A 19096-nucleotide genomic window follows, 5' to 3' on the forward strand; every position below is an offset into this window, starting at 1 on the left:
GGCAAGGTAAGATTCCTATAGACTTAAACCCTGGGGAGAAACTTAAACCATTTTAAGTAATAACTCGTTGAGTGTCTTCTGTAAAACACGGTGAGTGTCTTCTGTAAAACACGGTGAGTGTCTTCTGTAAAACACGGTGAGTGTCTTCTGTAAAACACGGTGAGTGTCTTCTGTAAAACACGGTGAGTGTCTTCTGTAAAACACGGTGAGTGTCTTCTGTAAAACACGGTGAGTGTCTTCTGTAAAACACGGTGAGTGTCTTCTGTAAAACACGGTGAGTGTGAGTGTCTTCTGTAAAACACGGTGAGTGTCTTCTGTAAAACACGGTGAGTGTCTTCTGTAAAACACGGTGAGTGTCTTCTGTAAAACACGGTGAGTGTCTTCTGTAAAACACGGTGAGTGTCTTCTGTAAAACACGGTTGAGTGTCTTCTGTAAAACACGGTTGAGTGTCTTCTGTAAAACACGGTTGAGTGTCTTCTGTAAAACACGTGAAAGTAACTGGTGACTCCTGATAAAAGTTAAGGATGACACTCGAGATAACAACGCAAACTTCGATACATCACAAATATGTGCAACACTTCGCATCTTTATTGTGGAAACGTTTCGGCAAATAGTGGCGTTATCAGTCCAATACAAAGAATGAAGATCAGGAGTAGTTTGAGGTAATCAGTCCCTCAGCCAGCAGGTGCTCACCAATAACAACGCTGAGGGACTGATTACCTCATCTTTTGTATACAATTTCTCATTCTTCATATTATGTCCCTGTATTGTATTGATAAAACCACTGGTTGGCGAAACATCTACACAGATGTTGCACATGTGTGTAATTCTTCACAATACCCTTATTACATCACTAGATATTTATTATTAATATTACCTCAAACACTTGCAATCGATACTGATTATATATTTATCAGCATATTAAGTGACCAAGTCTTGGATGTCCAAGATTATTATTATAGGCGTGACGAAGAGTTAAACTGGTAAGGGTTACACAGAGCGTGAGGACTGGGATCATTTTTGATTCGTGGAAGGAAAAAACACCTCCGATTCCTTGAATCAAGGAACTTCTCCAAACACCAAAACTCCCCAGAATCAGGGATAAGATGTGTGACCATGTTCAGTGGAGACGAAAGGTGATGAAGCTACAGTAAACATTAGATTAAGAAAGGATATAGTAGAGTGTCGGTTTGGAGAGAGTAGTCAATGAGTGGAACAGTTTGCCTGAGAGTTATTGAAGCTAAAACCTTGAATAACTTCAAATTTAGGCTAGAAAAATACACGAGCGAGAGGGGTTGGATTCAAGTGCGGCTTGCATATGACTTAAGGTTATCAAAGCTTATTCCTTGGATAGCACTGAAACTGGGTTGGGCAAATATTTTTATTATAGTGGGTTTGAGAAGGACACTGCCTGCTGCAGTGTTCCTCTATGTTCTAATGTTACCTCATATTATAAGAGATAGTAATGTACAAATGGTGGTAGTCTTGGCAGTGTTGGCGGCGGCAGAGTTGGCGGCGGCGGTGTTGGGTGCGGCGGCTGCTGCCGCCATCGCCGCCGCCACAGCCTGAGGACGCAGCTTAACTATTAATAGGCATCACGATGATCTACTGATGCTTCCTGAATGATGGACTGTGCTGACGTCACCGATGATGCTATGATCGATATACACCAGCTGACCACACCACCTTCCTCTCCGCCAGCTGACCACACCCCCTTCCTCTCCACCAGGTGGTCAGTCCCTCAGCTGAGGGACTGACCACCTCAAAACTACGTGTACAAGGGTGATACACTGATGACATCATTTTTACATTTCTACTGCTTCCGTTCACTCTTCTGTACTCGACTGAAGAAGCCTACTGTGTAGGCGAAACGTTTCGGAATAAAGATACGTGACTGTTGCATTTGTATCTTACTTATCAACCTGCCTGTATTGTATACCATTTTAATATTTACTCGCAGTGGATGGCCTGATCAAGCAGGCTGTTAGGTGCTAGCCACAATCAGTCCAACATAAGCACCACAGCCTCAAACAATGCCATAACCACGTACCTTCCTTTACCACTGCCTACCTACCTGAAGGTATTCCGGGTATCAACGCCCCAGCGGCCTGGTCCATTACCAGGCCTCCCTGACACTGATCCCCATAAATGAAAACTTCACTGCCTACCCAGCAAGTATACCTATCTCTTCTGAGATATTTTCTAGTGATTAGTTACTCTATTTTCCCTTGAACTTCAACAAAACAAAGGAGATAAAGCAACCCAGGAATGAAGAATAAAACACATTTGCAACATCTGAGTACTCTTTTTCTGTAAAAGTTTCGCCATCCAGTGGTTTTATAATTACAACGACGTACTATGAAGACTTTAGAATTATATACAAAAGACGAGGTAATCAGTCCCTCAGCCTTGGAGTTGGTGAAGACTACCGTAGTCTTGTAATAAAGTTGGTAGAATTACCGACAATATGGCTTGATAAAGCTCCTGGAGAGCGAAACGTTGCCACAATAAATGTCACATTAGTTGCACTTGTGTCCTTTTACTTTACATACCGTAGTCTTGAAGACTACAGTGCTCTTCAACTTCAAGGCTGAGGGACTGATTACCTCATCTTTTGTATATAGCTCTACTGTCTTCACATTAAGTTCTTGTATTGATAAAGTCACTGGATGGAGAAATGTCTACAAATAAAGATACCCAGATGTTGTACATGCGTGTAATTTTTCATCTTGTCGGTACTGTATAGGTTTCATGTGCGACCCAGCAATAATGAAAGAGGACCCAAGAGTAGTATACAAACGAGACGACAGCACCAGCAAGGAAAATGAAGAGAATTTCCAAACCAAAAATTATAATCGTCTCAGCCAACCTCTATGGTAAAAGGACACAAGTATAGCTAATGTGACATTGTGCCACAATATCACATTAGTTGCACTTACGTCCTTTTATCTAACAGTGTATTTCTACCAAAAATTAATACAACAATAAATATGGTCTGGTGATACCAACAAGATGTGGGACAAGGCATTTATGTACATGTGCAACATCTGGGTATCTTTATTGTAGACGTTTCGCCATCCAGTGGCTTTATCAATACAAATTCTAGGACATAGCTTGAAGACAGTAGGACTATATACAGAAGATGAGGTAATCATGTCTCCCCTCATTCTTCTTCTAACAAGTGAATGTAATTTACGAGTCTTCAATCTTTCTTCATAAGGAAGATTTCTTATGCTATGTATTAATTTAGTCATTCTACGCTGAATGTTTTCTAATGAATTTATGTCCATTCTGTAATATGGAGACCAGAAATGAGCTGCATAATCTAGGTGAGGCCTTACTAATGATGTATAAAGCTGCAGTATAACCTCTGGACTTCTGTTGCTTACACTTCTTGATATAAATCCCAATAATCTATTTGCCTTATTACGTACGTTTAGGCATTGCTGTCTTGGTTTAAGGTTACTGCTTACCATAACCCCCAAGTCCTTTTCACAATCTGTATGGCTAAGTTCTACATTATTTAACTTATAAGTGCTAGGGATATGGACACTCCCGAGCTTCAGAACCTTGCAGCGGTCACTCGTAGCGAAACGTTTCCTCTTGTGTGTCTTCTTCCACATCTGGAGTAATAACACGTGCAGTCTTCAAAGGGTTCCCATGAGAAGAATAACACTAATAACCAAGAACAGTGTTTCAAGAAGGTGACTTGTCTAGCAGGTTTAGGTAGGTTTGCCAGGACGGGTCCTGGCCCAGGTCTTCTCTGTATGGTGACCTGACACTCCTCCAGCGAGGTTCCTTGATGATGGGGAGGGACTCTTGATTCAGCAATTGTACTGGCGTTCCACTTCGATGGAACCTCTCCCATTCCCCAGGAGCTGTATGACCACTACGGGTTAGCGCTTCCCCTAAATATATAACATGAAACTAAAGACTAAACTGGAGGAACAAATTTAACTAGAAAATATTAGTGTGACAAAGGTGAAGTTATTACAGGACTGGAACACGACTTGTTAGTGCTCAGCTGTTTCAGTTATTTTCAAGCATCTAGACTCAGTTTCAAGCAGACAAATTTTGGTGACTTGAGAAAGTTGGTTGTGTTCCGTTGTTAAATACGAAGTTGAATAAACTTAGATTAAGTTGTAATAAACAAATGTCAATGAGTAAGAATGATGGAGTTTAATATCCTGGTAAAACTTGTCTATATACATACATTCATCATACATAGGATCAATAAACGTGTTATTTCACTTTAATCACTTTTGAAAAGTAATTAATTTTCAAGTACTTTCACGGCGCCTCAATAACATTCAGGGAAAAATTTCCAAGATACAGAGACTAGGATACTCGCGCAAGTATTGAGGATGTAGAACATTGAAGAGTTATGCCAATATAACTTGCATGAGGGTCCAGACAGTGCCTAGGTAAGAATTAAGACATCCAATAGGAAATACCAAGTATAAGGAGCTCTTAACACTAGGAGACTATTTCAACCCAACCCGGACGCTCCAACAATCTTGAGTCCGGCTGCTTATTTACTTCTCATGTCCTAGCACTTGCACTATGAGGTATATTTCTCAACAGCTAAAATACCAAGCGGGTCGAGTACCAATGCATCTCTATGTTATAAAAAAAAAACACAAAAAAAAAAACTGACAGTATATTTTAACAGCTTGAATAAATGTCAATGCATTCAAGCTTAGTTCTTCACAGCTCATCACGTACCACGCTTTAAGGGCAGTGTAAACTGCTACGAAAATTAAATAAAAAATGCAATTTTATCCTATATTTAAATAAGGCTTCTTCAAAAGCTCGACATAATGCTTGGCTCTTTTTTTTTTTATCCATCGTTGTTATTCTTCATCACAAACATCAAGGGTTTTCACTAAATTAACATAAACAATAACAATGATCACTCATAATCAACATGTTTATAATTTCATAAATGCATGTCCATATATACGGTATAATTAACACAGCAAACCATCCTTCCATACAAAAAATCAAGGACGAGGCCGCGGGGGCGATGACCCCCGGAACGTCCTCCAGGTAGATAAAGGGTGAGAGACTTACCTTCTGTTTGTCGAGTATCTTCATAGCGTAGTACTCCTTGGTAGCTTTGTGTTGTACCAGCATCACCCGCCCGAACGACCCCGTGCCCAGGGTCTTGAGGCGCTCGAAGTCGTCCAGGCACGCAGTGTTCTGCAACACAACAACATCACCGTCACCCACTGGCAGGAAATCTTTCACTACAGTTACTTAGTGTATCCATCTCCTCCTGATTAGCGGACGGAGGCTCGAACCTCCCATTTCTTGTTCTCGGTGACTCACTGGTTTACAGCTTTCCATAAACTGCAAGGTTATTGCTTATCATTTTGCGTATATAAATTACCAATTTATATTTATAGTTGCAGATTTATACACACGGTGTCTCATCTCTAGTGACAGAGAGAGAGAGAGAGAGAGAGAGAGAGAGAGAGAAAGAGAGAGAGAGAGAGAGAGAGAGAGAGAGAGAGAGAGAGAGAGAGAGAGAGAGAGAGAGAGAGAGAAAGAGAGAGAAAGAGAGAGAAAGAAAGAAAGAGAGAGAGAGAGAAAGAGAAAGAGAAAGAGAAAGAGAGAGAGAAAGAGAGAAAGAGAAAGAAAAAGAGAAAGAAAAAGAAAAAGAGAAAGAAAGAGAAAGAAAAAGAAAGAAAAAGAAAAAGAGAAAGAAAAAGAGAAAGAAAAAGAGAAAGAAAAAGAGAAAGAAAGAAAAAGAAACAGAAAGCAAGAAAGAGAAAGCAAGAGAGAGAGAGAGAGAAACGTAGTAAGCTAAAATTCAGAACCATCGCCAGAACGGCCCACCCCCCCAAAAAAAATTACGACTTTTTTCTGCAACATTTTGAAATACCACAACATAAAATATAAACGTAATCTTGAAAAGAAAAAAAATTATTATTTTTACCAATTCTAGAGAGTAGCGAAACTGCATTAAAATGTCTCAGCACAAGGTGCTGAAGACACTCAATTTAGCCATGACTAACACATCTTAAAATGGAATGAGAATTTCTCTCTACCGTGAGCGTAACTTGTCTAAGTCTACCATTATGCAGACTTGCCAAAAATACTGTAAGTAGTGAAGGAATACAAAGTACCTGTGATAATTATCATACAAATATATTATGACCAAAGTTTGAAACACACTGTAAAAACATGGGATTTCTCAAATAATACAAACAAAATATTAACAACAAAAATCAAAGCAATAACACCTGACTGAAGGTATGGTGATACCCACATTATGTAGATAAAGGGACATGCACAGTTCAAGGTAATTATTGAAGAAACGTTTCGCCAAATGTGGCTTCAATCCTAATCATCAGGACTGAAGAAGTCACCTGTGGCGAAACATTTCTGCAGTGTCTTCAACTGTGAATAGCAATAATAATAATAATTATATATAATAATTATATAATATATATATTATATATATTTAACACATCGGCCGATTCCCACCAAGGCAGGGTGGCCCGAAAAAGAAAAACTTTCACCATCATTCACTCCATCACTGTCTTGCCAGAAGGGTGCTTTACACTACAGTTTTTAAACTGCAACATTAACACCCCTCCTTCAGAGTGCAGGCACTGTACTTCCCATCTCCAGGACTCAAGTCCGGCCTGCCGGTTTCCCTGAACCCTTCATAAATGTTACTTTGCTCACACTCCAACAGCACGTCAAGTATTGAAAACCATTTGTCTCCATTTACTCCTATCAAATAATCTTACACATGCTTGCTGGAAGTCCAAGCCCCTCGCACACAAAACTTCCTTATATATATATATATATATATATATATATATAAAATATAGGAAGCACATAACCCGTAAGCGTCATACAGATCAAAACAAAAACTAGGAAATTAATTTATCACTCTGATACTACAGTAACAAGAACAGTTATAATTCAATCACTGAGTAAGTGGATAACGTAGCAGCGAGGAGTCACAGGACATAACTTACTGTCTTGTACCACGGTGCTTATATTAATATAACTGGCTTCTATAGTTGCTCTTTCAACGGGCACACACCCAAGCTGACTTCAACCAATGAAAATTAAGCATGCCTCTAGCATGCCACAGGGAAGTGCCACCTGGCACCTAACACCTGCCAGTCTACGACATGGGTAGTTTGAATCTTGGCATGTAGGGGCGCAGATCCTGAAAGTCATCTAAGGATGATTTCAGAGGTCAACCCCCCCACCTCCGCAGACAGATCCTGGTTCAGGCATCCTGGTTGATGACCTGCATCCTGGTTGATGACCTGATCAACTAGGATGTTGTTACTAGCCACATGCTGTCCAGCATACGCACCATAGCCTGGTTGATCAGAAGCTCACTTTAGGAACTTTGCCAGATCCCTCTTGACAGCTAGTGGTCTGTTGAAAATCCCCCCCCCCCAATTTGTGTATGAAGAGTGTGTGCTGAAAAGTCTTGAACCCTTTGCACTTACTGAGTTATCTTAAGAGCATTTCTTGCACTCTTACTTGTCACTGTACGTATTCTGCACTGTGTCAAGTCTGTGTTCTAGCGGGAAGTAATTTCGGTGAGCAAATTTGGGATCAATTCCTCCACAACTTTCCAGGTGTAAATTATAATACACCTATCTCGTTCAGGTTCCAAAGAGTACTACAATTCAAGGTACTTCAAGCGTTCCCAATAATTCAGGTGCTTGTTGAATTTATACATTCTCCTGTGTGATTTAGCTTGCTTTAAAGAGTAATGGTTAGCGTGCAGTAATATTCCAGTTAAGACAACGAATGTGACTTGGCAGTATTAGTTTGGCATTATTTTTTTTAATGTTATGATTAACCAGTCTATCAATGTGCTTGTGATAGCAACACTAATGTGATTCTTGAACGTAAGATCTAATTACCAATCTCAAATGCCTAACATTCCCTTCCCTTCTATTGGGTGGTTTGGGTTTATTTTATATTCCGTTCAGTTCTTAATTCCTTCATTTTTTTCCCATTGCTGGGTAGGTGAAAACTGTCTTCAGTGACGATCATTATTGTGTAGCTCAGTGGAAGACCTGGTTCATAACTTAAGAGTTTCTGTAAAGTAAAAGGACACAAGTGCAACTAATGTGACATTTATTGTGGCAACGGTTTCGCTCTCCAGGAGCTTGATAAAGCTCCTGGAGAGCGAAACGTTGCCACAATAAATGTCACATTAGTTGCACTTGTATCCTTTTACTTTACAAATTGTCGGGAATTCTACCAACTTTATTGAGATTTTCTGTTCTCTCCATGTATGCCACTCACACAAATGTTGATACAGTAAAACATTTTATGCATGTCAATGTCGAATATGAGAGACTACGTGAACCTTGTCAAACCCTGTGAAAAAAAAAAAAAAAGACCTTCTCCTTTTCAGTAATCTTACATTGTTGATTGTAACATGTCTAACCCGAAGAATAATAATCAACTGGGATTATTTAAGTTAACTAGTTTCCATCTTTTCAGACATTGCACTCTGGGGAGCTTTATTTTATAATTGAAGATTTTGTTAAAAGTAACTATACATAGGAAGTGTGTGTGGGCTGACCGCTACTCTGTTGCTACTCCACACCTTGGAAAGTATTCCTTCATGTATAGATACACAGTATAATCAAGTATATATACTTACGTTCACTATAATTTATTAAGTAGATGAGCCATGTAGAACAGATACTAAAGTGTTGTACACCATTAAAATGATGATAAAATTGATCAAACAGGTGCGTAAGACAGTGTTCAACTATTTATGTTCTTATAGTGTAGTATATTATTTGACTGCTCAATAACTTCGTGGCAACACTACTGGAGGAAACGGCTCAGTCAAAATATTGACACCATTAATTCGGGTTTATAATTTGTTCAATAAAGTATACCGATGCTTTTTGCATATTCCTCTACCAACAACAAAGTTATTTTAGGATATTTCTGTCACTATATATTGAGAGGAGTAAACAATAGAAGTTCGTCTCCCCGCTTACAAAATTATTAGCAGTACAACTTGAATACTATATCCGGGATGTATATAATTTTATTGAGGGAATAAACCCTGGAAGATCTTCCTGTAGTAACAAAACACTAACCATCTCACACAGGACAAAAATCAACTGCAACTATCGTCCATCCACACGAGACTAGCCCGTCCTGTACCAAGACCATCCCACTAGCCCTACTTGATGTAGAATCCACCTTCACTGAACTCTTACATCCGATGCTCTGTTCCACAATGCTCCACAACAAATTTCCTCTAAATTGCTCCCCATGACACGACACCGACACTGCCCCTACGACACTGACACTGCCCCTACGACACTGACACTGCCCCTACGACACTGACACTGCCCCTACGACACTGCCCCTACGACACTGACACTGCCCCTACGACACTGACACTGCCCCTACGACACTGCCCCTACGACACTGCCCCTACGACACTGCCCCTACGACACTGACACTGCCCCTACGACACTGACACTGCCCCTACGACACTGACACTGCCCCTACGACACTGACACTGCCCCTACGACACTGCCCCTACGACACTGACACTGCCCCTACGACACTGACACTGCCCTACGACACTGACACTGCCCCTACGACACTGACACTGCCCCTACGACACTGACACTGCCCCTACGACACTGACACTGCCCTACGACACTGACACTGCCCCTACGACAATGACACTGCCCCTACGACACTGACATTGCCCCTACGATACTGACACTGCCCCTACGATACTGACACTGCCCCTACGACACTGACACTGCCCCTACAACAATGGCACTGCCCCTACAACACTGACACTGCCCCTACAACACTGACACTGCCCCTACAACATTGACACTGCCCCTACAACACTGACACTGCCCCTACAACAATGACACTGCCCCTACAACAATGACACTGCCCCTACAACAATGACACTGCCCCTACAACAATGACACTTCCCCTACAACACTGACACTGCTCTTACGACACTGACACTGCCCCTACGACACTGGCACTGCTCTTACGACACTGACACTGCCCCTACAACACTGACACTGCCCCTACAACAATGACACTGCCCCTACAACAATGACACTGCCCCTACAACACTGACACTGCCCCTACGACACTGGCACTGCTCTTACGACACTGACACTGCCCAAACACTGACACTGCCCCTACAACAATGACACTGCCCCTACAACACTGACACTGCCCCTACAACAATGACACTGCTCTTACGACACTGAATGCTCCTATGAAGTTCGCATCGAGGTAAACTAGTAGATAGTACAGTTTATGGTTTTTAACCTGCTATTTTACTTGTGACTGATATATACAGTTTTTCTACTTCAGCAGTCAGGGACCTGGTACCAGACCTCCCTGTTGACCGCCTGATCAACCAGGCTGCTTGTGCTAGCAGCCCGCAGACCCACATCCATCACAAACCGGCAGATACGACACTCGCAGAAGGAAGTCACTCCGAGTGGTGTACAAGATACGTCGTAGCGACATATTTGGTTAGTGTGGCAAGGTTGGTTACATAGTGCGAGGCGGGGCTGACGCCACGCTCTTCCACACCAAGAATTAATAAATATTGTTTTATAAAGCTTGGTTATACAGGTTAAAACTTCATAAATACTCGAGTGAATGATGTGATCCTTGGCAGCATCCCTCTCCGTGACACGAATTTTAAAAACTAACATCATGGCTGCCCACGTGCATGCATGCCTGTGTACACACCGATTTGCGCATGAGGGAGTCGAGGCTAAGCTCCTGGCCCCGCCTTCTACACCACTTTGGTCAGCATCTGATGTCTGGCCTCTTGACCAGTGGCCTGGTAGGAAACACTCTCGCTTCACAGTGTCCGTGGTTTGATCCCCAGCAAGGGTGAAAACATTGGGCGTGTTTCCTTACACATGTATCCGTTCACTTACCAAGCAAGTAGGTACCTATGTGTTAATCGACTGGTGTGGGTAGCATCCTGGAGGACAAGACTGAGGACCCCAAATGAAATAAGACATGCAGTCCCTCGATAACGCACTGCCCGTCTTGGGTTATCCCTGGTGGCTAACCCCCCAGGGTTAAAATTCCAACAATATCTTATCTTTTTTATGTCTATAATACTCTTGAAGCTGTGTGTGTAATCTTCACAACTTCCTCATTCAAGTCTTTCCACTTCTTAAACCCTCTTCCCCCCCCCCACGAGACTAAATAATTCGCTTCATCTCTGTGGTTCATCTGTCTCCAGCCTCCACCTGTCTCCCCTTCATCCTGGTGACTTAATTAACACTCCCATTATCTGTCTTATCAAGTCTCTCAACCACAAGCATGTGAAAATTATATATTTTTATTCTCATTACCTTTAAACATAATCCAACCTTAAGAAATAATTGTCTGCTTGTTTGTTCTTGTAATTTCTAAATTTATTGTTTATACATCCTTAATGTCCTAACATATAAGCAATTATTGTTATTGTAGTCTGAGTTACCCTTAAACTTGCCAGAAATGTTCTGCATGCACAAATAATGTCACCCATATCTAATTATCATTATTAATTTAATTCCTCTCAAGACTGAACTTTCCAGCCATATGCGTTGCATCGTATCTGTTCTTGAAGCTGTGTATGGTATCTGCTACCTATCACTGCCTTTTCTAATTACATTCCCTCGCCACCTGGTGTAAAATACCCCTAGTGAAAAGCAGCGGTGCAATAAGTACATTGAGAGATCATTCAGAAAGTGAGCCCTGAGTGAAGGTGTGTCAGTGTGAGCCCTGAGTGAAGGTGTGTCAGTGTGAGCCCTGAGTGAAGGTGTGTCAGTGTGAGCCCTGAGTGAAGGTGTGTCAGTGTGAGCCCTGAGTGAAGGTGTGTCAGTGTGAGCCCTGAGTGAAGGTGTGTCAGTGTGAGCCCTGAGTGAAGGTGTGTCAGTGTGAGCCCTGAGTGAAGGTGTGTCAGTGCGAGCCCTGAGTGAAGGCGTGTGTTTCAGTGAGAGCCCTGAGTGAAGGTAGGTGCGTGCGTGTCAGTGTGAGCCCTGAGTGAAGGTAGGTGCGTGCGTGTCAGTGTGAGCCCTGAGTGAAGGTAGGTGCGTGCGTGTCAGTGTGAGCCCTGAGTGAAGGTAGGTGCGTGCGTGTCAGTGTGAACCCTGAGTGAAGGTAGGTGCGTGCGTGTCAGTGTGAGCCCTGAGTAAAGGTAGGTGCGTGCGTGTCAGTGTGAGCCCTGAGTGAAGGTAGGTGCGTGCGTGTCAGTGTGAGCCCTGAGTGAAGGTAGGTGCGTGCGTGTCAGTGTGAGCCCTGAGTGAAGGTAGGTGCGTGCGTGTCAGTGTGAGCCCTGAGTGAAGGTAGGTGCGTGTGTGTCAGTGTGAACCGTGAGTGAAGGTAGGTGCGTGCGTGTCAGTGTGAACCGTGAGTGAAGGTAGGTGCGTGCGTGTCAGTGTGAGCCCTGAGTGAAGGTAGGTGCGTGCGTGTCAGTGTGAGCCCTGAGTGAAGGTAGGTGCGTGCGTGTCAGTGTGAGCCCTGAGTGAAGGTAGGTGCGTGTGTGTCAGTGTGAACCGTGAGTGAAGGTAGGTGCGTGCGTGTCAGTGTGAACCGTGAGTGAAGGTAGGTGCGTGTGTGTCAGTGCGAGTCCTGAGTGAAGGTAGGTGCGTGCGTGTCAGTGTGAACCCTGAGTGAAGGTGTGTGTGTCAGTGTGAGCCCTGAGTGAAGGTAGGTGCGTGTCAGTGTGAGTCCTGAGTGAAGGAAGGTGTGCGCGTGTCAGTGTGAGCCCTGAGTGAAGGTAAGTGCGTGTGTGTCAGTGTGAGCCCTGAGTGAAGGAAAGTGTGTGTCAGTGTGAGGCCTGAGTGAAGGTAGGTGCGTGTGTGTCAATGTGAGCCCTGAGTAAAGGTGTGTGTGTCAGTGTGAGCCCTGGGTGAAGGTGTGTGTGTCAGTGTGAGCCCTGAGTGAAGGAAGATGTGTGTGTCAGTGTGAGCCCTGAGTGAAGGTAGGTGCGTGTGTGTCAGTGTGAGCCCTGAGTGAAGGTAGGTGCGTGTGTGTCAGTGTGAGCCCTGAGGGAAGGTAGGTTCGTGTGTGTCAGTGTGAGCCCTGAGTGAAGGTAGGTGCGTGTGTGTCAGTGTGAGCCCTGAGGGAAGATAGGTGCGTGTGTGTCAGTGTGAGCCCTGAGTAAAGGTAGGTGCGTGTGTGTCAGTGTGAGCCCTGAGGGAAGGTAGGTGCGTGTGTGTCAGTGTGAGCCCTGAGGGAAGATAGGTGCGTGTGTGTCAGTGTGAGCCCTGAGTGAAGGAAGATGTGTGTGTCAGTGTGAGCCCTGAGTGAAGGTAGGTGAGTGTGTGCGTGTGCGTGTGCGTGTGTGTGTGTGTGTGTGTGTGTGTGTGTGTGTGTGTGTGTGTGTGTGTGTGTGTGTGTGTGTGAGCCCTGAGGGAAGGTAGGTGCGTGTGTGTCAGTGTGAGCCCTGAGTGAAGGTAGGTGCGTGCGTGTCAGTGTGAGCCCTGAGTGAAGGTAGGTGCGTGTGTGTCAGTGTGAACCGTGAGTGAAGGTAGGTGCGTGCGTGTCAGTGTGAACCGTGAGTGAAGGTAGGTGCGTGTGTGTCAGTGCGAGTCCTGAGTGAAGGTAGGTGCGTGCGTGTCAGTGTGAACCCTGAGTGAAGGTGTGTGTGTCAGTGTGAGCCCTGAGTGAAGGTAGGTGCGTGTCAGTGTGAGTCCTGAGTGAAGGAAGGTGTGCGCGTGTCAGTGTGAGCCCTGAGTGAAGGTAGGTGCGTGTGTGTTAGTGTGAGCCCTGAGTGAAGGTAGGTGCGTGTCAGTGAGAGTCCTGAGTGAAGGAAGGTGTGCGCGTGTCAGTGTGAGCCCTGAGTGAAGGTAGGTGCGTGTGTGTCAGTGTGAGCCCTGAGTGAAGGAAAGTGTGTGTCAGTGTGAGGCCTGAGTGAAGGTAGGTGCGTGTGTGTCAATGTGAGCCCTGAGTGAAGGTGTGTGTGTCAGTGTGAGCCCTGGGTGAAGGTGTGTGTCAGTGTGAGCCCTGAGTGAAGGAAGATGTGTGTGTCAGTGTGAGCCCTGAGTGAAGGTAGGTGCGTGTGTGCGTGTGTGTGTGTGTGTGTGTGTGTGTGTGTGTGTGAGCGAGCCCTGAGTGAAGGTAGGTGCGTGTGTGTGTGTGTCAGTGTGAGCCCTGAGTGAAGGTAGGTGCGTGTGTGTCAGTGTGAGCCCTGAGGGAAAGTAGGTGCGTGTGTGTCAGTGTGAGCCCTGAGTGAAGGTAGGTGCGTGTGTCAGTGTGAGCCCTGAGTGAAGGTAGGTGCGTGTGTGTCAGTGTGAGCCCTGAGGGAAGATAGGTGCGTGTGTGTCAGTGTGAGCCCTGAGTAAAGGTAGGTGCGTGTGTGTCAGTGTGAACCCTGAGTGAAGGTAGGTGCGTGTGTGTCAGTGTGAGCCCTGAGGGAAGATAGGTGCGTGTGTGTCAGTGTGAGCCCTGAGTAAAGGTAGGTGCGTGTGTGTCAGTGTGAGCCCTGAGGGAAGGTAGGTGCGTGTGTGTCAGTGTGAGCCCTGAGTGAAGGTAGGTGCGTGTGTGTCAGTGTGAGCCCTGAGTGAAGGTAGGTGCGTGTGTGTCAGTGTGAGCCCTGAGTGAAGGTAGGTGCGTGTGTCAGTGTGAGCCCTGAGTGAAGGTAGGTGCGTGTGTGTCAGTGTGAGCCCTGAGTGAAGGTAGGTGCGTGTGTGTCAGTGTGAGCCCTGAGTGAAGGTAGGTGCGTGCGTGTCAGTGTGAACCCTGAGTGAAGGTGTGTGTGTCAGTGTGAGCCCTGAGTGAAGGTAGGTGCGTGTCAGTGTGAGTCCTGAGTGAAGGAAGGTGTGTGCGTGTCAGTGTGAGCCCTGAGTGAAGGTAAGTGCGTGTGTGTGTGAGCCCTGAGTGAAGGTAAGTGCGTGTGTCAGTGTGAGCCCTGAGTGAAGGAAAGTGTGTGTCAGTGGGAGGCCTGAGTGAAGGTAGGTGCGTGTGTGTCAATGTGAGCCCTGAGTGAAGGTATGTGTGTCAGTGTGAGCCCTGGGTGAAGGTGTGTGTGTCAGTGTGAGCCCTGAGTGAAGGAAGATGTGTGTGTCAGTGTGAGCCCTGAGTGAAGGTAGGTGCGTGTGTGTCAGTGTGAGCCCTGAGGGAAGGTAGGTGCGTGTGTGTCAGTGAGCCCTGAGTGAAGGTAGGTGCGTGTGTGTCAGTGTGAGCCCTGAGGGAAGGTAGGTGCGTGTGTGTCAGTGTGAGCCCTGAGTGAAGGTAGGTGCGTGTGTGTCAGTGTGAGCCCTGAGGGAAGGTAGGTGCGTGTGTGTCAGTGTGAGCCCTGAGGGAAGATAGGTGCGTGTGTGTCAGTGTGAGCCCTGAGTAAAGGTAGGTGCGTGTGTGTCAGTGTGAGCCCTGAGGGAAGGTAGGTGCGTGTGTGTCAGTGTGAGCCCTGAGTGAAGGTAGGTGCGTGCGTGTCAGTGTGAGCCCTGAGTGAAGGTAGGTGCGTGTGTGTCAGTGTGAACCGTGAGTGAAGGTAGGTGCGTGTGTGTCAGTGTGAACCGTGAGTGAAGGTAGGTGCGTGTGTGTCAGTGCGAGTCCTGAGTGAAGGTAGGTGCGTGCGTGTCAGTGTGAACCCTGAGTGAAGGTGTGTGTGTCAGTGTGAGCCCTGAGTGAAGGTAGGTGCGTGTCAGTGTGAGTCCTGAGTGAAGGAAGGTGTGCGCGTGTCAGTGTGAGCCCTGAGTGAAGGTAGGTGCGTGTGTGTTAGTGTGAGCCCTGAGTGTAGGTAAGTGCGTGTGTGTCAGTGTGAGCCCTGAGTGAAGGAAAGTGTGTGTCAGTGTGAGGCCTGAGTGAAGGTAGGTGCGTGTGTGTCAATGTGAGCCCTGAGTGAAGGTGTGTGTGTCAGTGTGAGCCCTGGGTGAAGGTGTGTGTGTCAGTGTGAGCCCTGAGTGAAGGAAGATGTGTGTGTCAGTGTGAGCCCTGAGTGAAGGTAGGTGAGTGTGTGTGTGTGTGTGTGTGTGTGTGTGTGTGTGTGTGTGTGTGTGTGTGTGTGTGTGTGTGTGTGTGTGTGTGAGCCCTGAGTGAAGGTAGGTGCGTGTGTGTGTGTCAGTGTGAGCCCTGAGGGAAGGTAGGTGCGTGTGTGTCAGTGTGAGCCCTGAGTGAAGGTAGGTGCGTGTGTGTCAGTGTGAACCGTGAGTGAAGGTAGGTGCGTGCGTGTCAGTGTGAACCGTGAGTGAAGGTAGGTGCGTGCGTGTCAGTGTGAACCGTGAGTGAAGGTAGGTGCGTGTGTGTCAGTGCGAGTCCTGAGTGAAGGTAGGTGCGTGCGTGTCAGTGTGAACCCTGAGTGAAGGTGTGTGTGTCAGTGTGAGCCATGAGTGAAGGTAGGTGCGTGTCAGTGTGAGTCCTGAGTGAAGGAAGGTGTCCGCGTGACAGTGTGAGCCATGAGTGAAGGTAGGTGCGTGTGTGTTAGTGTGAGCCCTGAGTGTAGGTAAGTGCGTGTGTGTCAGTGTGAGCCCTGAGTGAAGGAAAGTGTGTGTCAGTGTGAGGCCTGAGTGAAGGTAGGTGCGTGTGTGTCAATGTGAGCCCTGAGTGAAGGTGTGTGTGTCAGTGTGAGCCCTGGGTGAAGGTGTGTGTGTCAGTGTGAGCCCTGAGTGAAGGAAGATGTGTGTGTCAGTGTGAGCCCTGAGTGAAGGTAGGTGCGTGTGTGCGTGTGTGTGTGTGTGTGTGTGTGTGTGTGTGTGTGTGTGTGTGTGTGTGTGTGTGTGTGTGTGTGTGTGTGTGTGTGTGTGTGTGTGAGCCCTGAGTGAAGGTAGGTGCGTGTGTGTGTGTCAGTGTGAGCCCTGAGTGAAGGTAGGTGCGTGTGTGTCAGTGTGAGCCCTGAGTGAAGGTAGGTGCGTGTGTGTCAGTGTGAGCCCTGAGTGAAGGTAGGTGCGTGTGTGTCAGTGTGAGCCCTGAGTGAAGGTAGGTGCGTGTGTGTCAGTGTGAGCCCTGAGGGAAGATAGGTGCGTGTGTGTCAGTGTGAGCCCTGAGTAAAGGTAGGTGCGTGTGTGTCAGTGTGAGCCCTGAGGGAAGGTAGGTGCGTGTGTGTCAGTGTGAGCCCTGAGGGAAGATAGGTGCGTGTGTGTCAGTGTGAGCCCTGAGTAAAGGTAGGTGCGTGTGTGTCAGTGTGAGCCCTGAGGGAAGGTAGGTGCGTGTGTGTCAGTGTGAGCCCTGAGTGAAGGTAGGTGCGTGTGTGTCAGTGTGAGCCCTGAGTGAAGGTAGGTGCGTGTGTGTCAGTGTGAGCCCTGAGTGAAGGTAGGTGCGTGTGTGTGTCAGTGTAAGCCCTGAGTGAAGGTAGGTGCGTGTGTGTCAGTGTGAGCCCTGAGTGAAGGTAGGTGCGTGTGTGTCAGTGTGAACCCTGAGTGAAGGTAGGTGCGTGTGTGTCAGTGTGAGCCCTGAGTGAAGGCCATCTGGAAAAATATAGTAGCAGAGTGAAACAAAGACATTTCTGACACAGTTTTGGTCACCATATTACAGAATGGATATAAATGCTCTGGAAAACATACAAAGGAGGATGACAAAGTTGATCCCATGTATCAGAAATCTTCCCTATGAGGATAGATTGAGGTTCCTGAATATGCATTCTCTAGAAAGACGTAGAATTAGGGGGGATATGATTGAGGTGTATAAATGGAAGACAGGAATAAATAAAGGGGATGTAAATAGTGTGCTGAAAATATCTAGCCTAGACAGGACTTGTAGTAATGGTTTTAAGTTGGAAAAATTCAGATTCAGGAAGGATATAGGAAAGCAATGGTTTGGTAATAGAGTTGTGGATGAGTGAAACAAACTCCCAAGTACAGTTATTGAGGCTAAAACGTTGTGAAGTTTTAAAAATAGGCTAGATAAATACATGAGTGGGTGCGAGTTGAACCTGATTAGCTTGTGCTACTAGGTCAGTTGTCGTGTTCCTTAAGTGAATGTGACCTGCCCTGACTAGGTTGGGGATTGGCTTAAGCCGGTAGGAGACTTGGACCTGCCTTGCATGGGCCAGTAGGCCTGCTGCAGTGTTCCTTCTTTCTTATGTTCTTATGACACTTGTGAAATGGTTTTGTTGTTGCTTGCTTAGACTGGCACAAGCACCCACGTGACCCCCCCCCCTCCAAACACTTACGAATGTACGTACGTACGTGTACACACACACACACACACACACACACAGTAACTGACATGTATAGTATACAAAGTCATGGAGAAGATTATCAAAAGGGTGGTGGAACACCTAGAAATAAATGAGCTTATCAATCACAGCCAACATGGTTTCAAGGACAGGAAATCCTGTGTCACAAACCTACTGGAGTTCTATGACAGGGTGACAGCAGTAAGACAAGAGAGAGGGGTGAGTAGATTGCATTTTCTTGCACTGTAAGAAGGCGTTTGACACAGTTCCACACAAGAGATTAGTGCAAAAACTGGCAGGGATAACAGGGAAGGCACTACAATGGATCAGGGAATACCTGTCAGGAAGACAGCAGCGAGTCATGGTACGAGGCGAGGTGTCAGAGTGGGCGCCTGTGACGAGTGGGGTTCCACAGGGGTCATTCCTAGGACCGGTGCTGTTTCTAGTATTTGTGAACGACGGAAGGAATAGACTCCGAAGTGTCCCTGTTTGCAGATGATGTGAAGTTGATGAGAAGAATTCAATCGGACGAGGACCAGGCAGAACTACAAAGGGATCTGGACAGGCTGCAGACCTGGTCCAGCAATTGGCTCCTGGTGTTCAATCCCACAAAGTGCAAAATCATGAAAATTGGGAAAGGGCAAAGACGACCGCAGACGGAGTACAGTCTAGGGTGACCAGAGACTACAAACCTCACTCAAGGAAAAAGATCTTGGGATGAATATAACACCAGGCACATCTCCTGAGGCGCACATCAACCAAATAACTGCTGCAGCATATGGGCGCCTAGCAAACATAAGAACAGCATTCGTTCAGGACCCTATACACCGAGTACGTTAGGCCCATATTGGAGTATGCGGCACCAGTTTGGAATCCACATCTAGCCAAGTACGTAAAGAAACTAGAGAAAGTGCAAAGGTTCGCAACAAGACTAGTCCCAGAGCTAAGGGGTATGTCCTACGAGGATA

At 45.9% G+C, this 19096-nt stretch overlaps 1 protein-coding gene across 1 annotated transcript in view; it reads right to left on the minus strand.

Annotated features, from left to right (window-relative positions):
• Positions 1 to 19096, minus strand: part of Pka-C1 (Protein kinase, cAMP-dependent, catalytic subunit 1) — a gene marked incomplete in the record, with an annotated part of 110012 nt that overhangs the window by 74321 nt on the left and 16595 nt on the right. Inside the window, 1 exon segment of the mRNA XM_070102933.1 lies at positions 5075 to 5203. Within this exon segment, the coding sequence (XP_069959034.1) occupies positions 5075 to 5203 (129 nt within the window).

The sequence above is a fragment of the Cherax quadricarinatus genome, chromosome 84 (genome assembly GCF_038502225.1).
Source record: "Cherax quadricarinatus isolate ZL_2023a chromosome 84, ASM3850222v1, whole genome shotgun sequence".
Lineage (NCBI taxonomy): Eukaryota > Metazoa > Arthropoda > Malacostraca > Decapoda > Parastacidae > Cherax > Cherax quadricarinatus.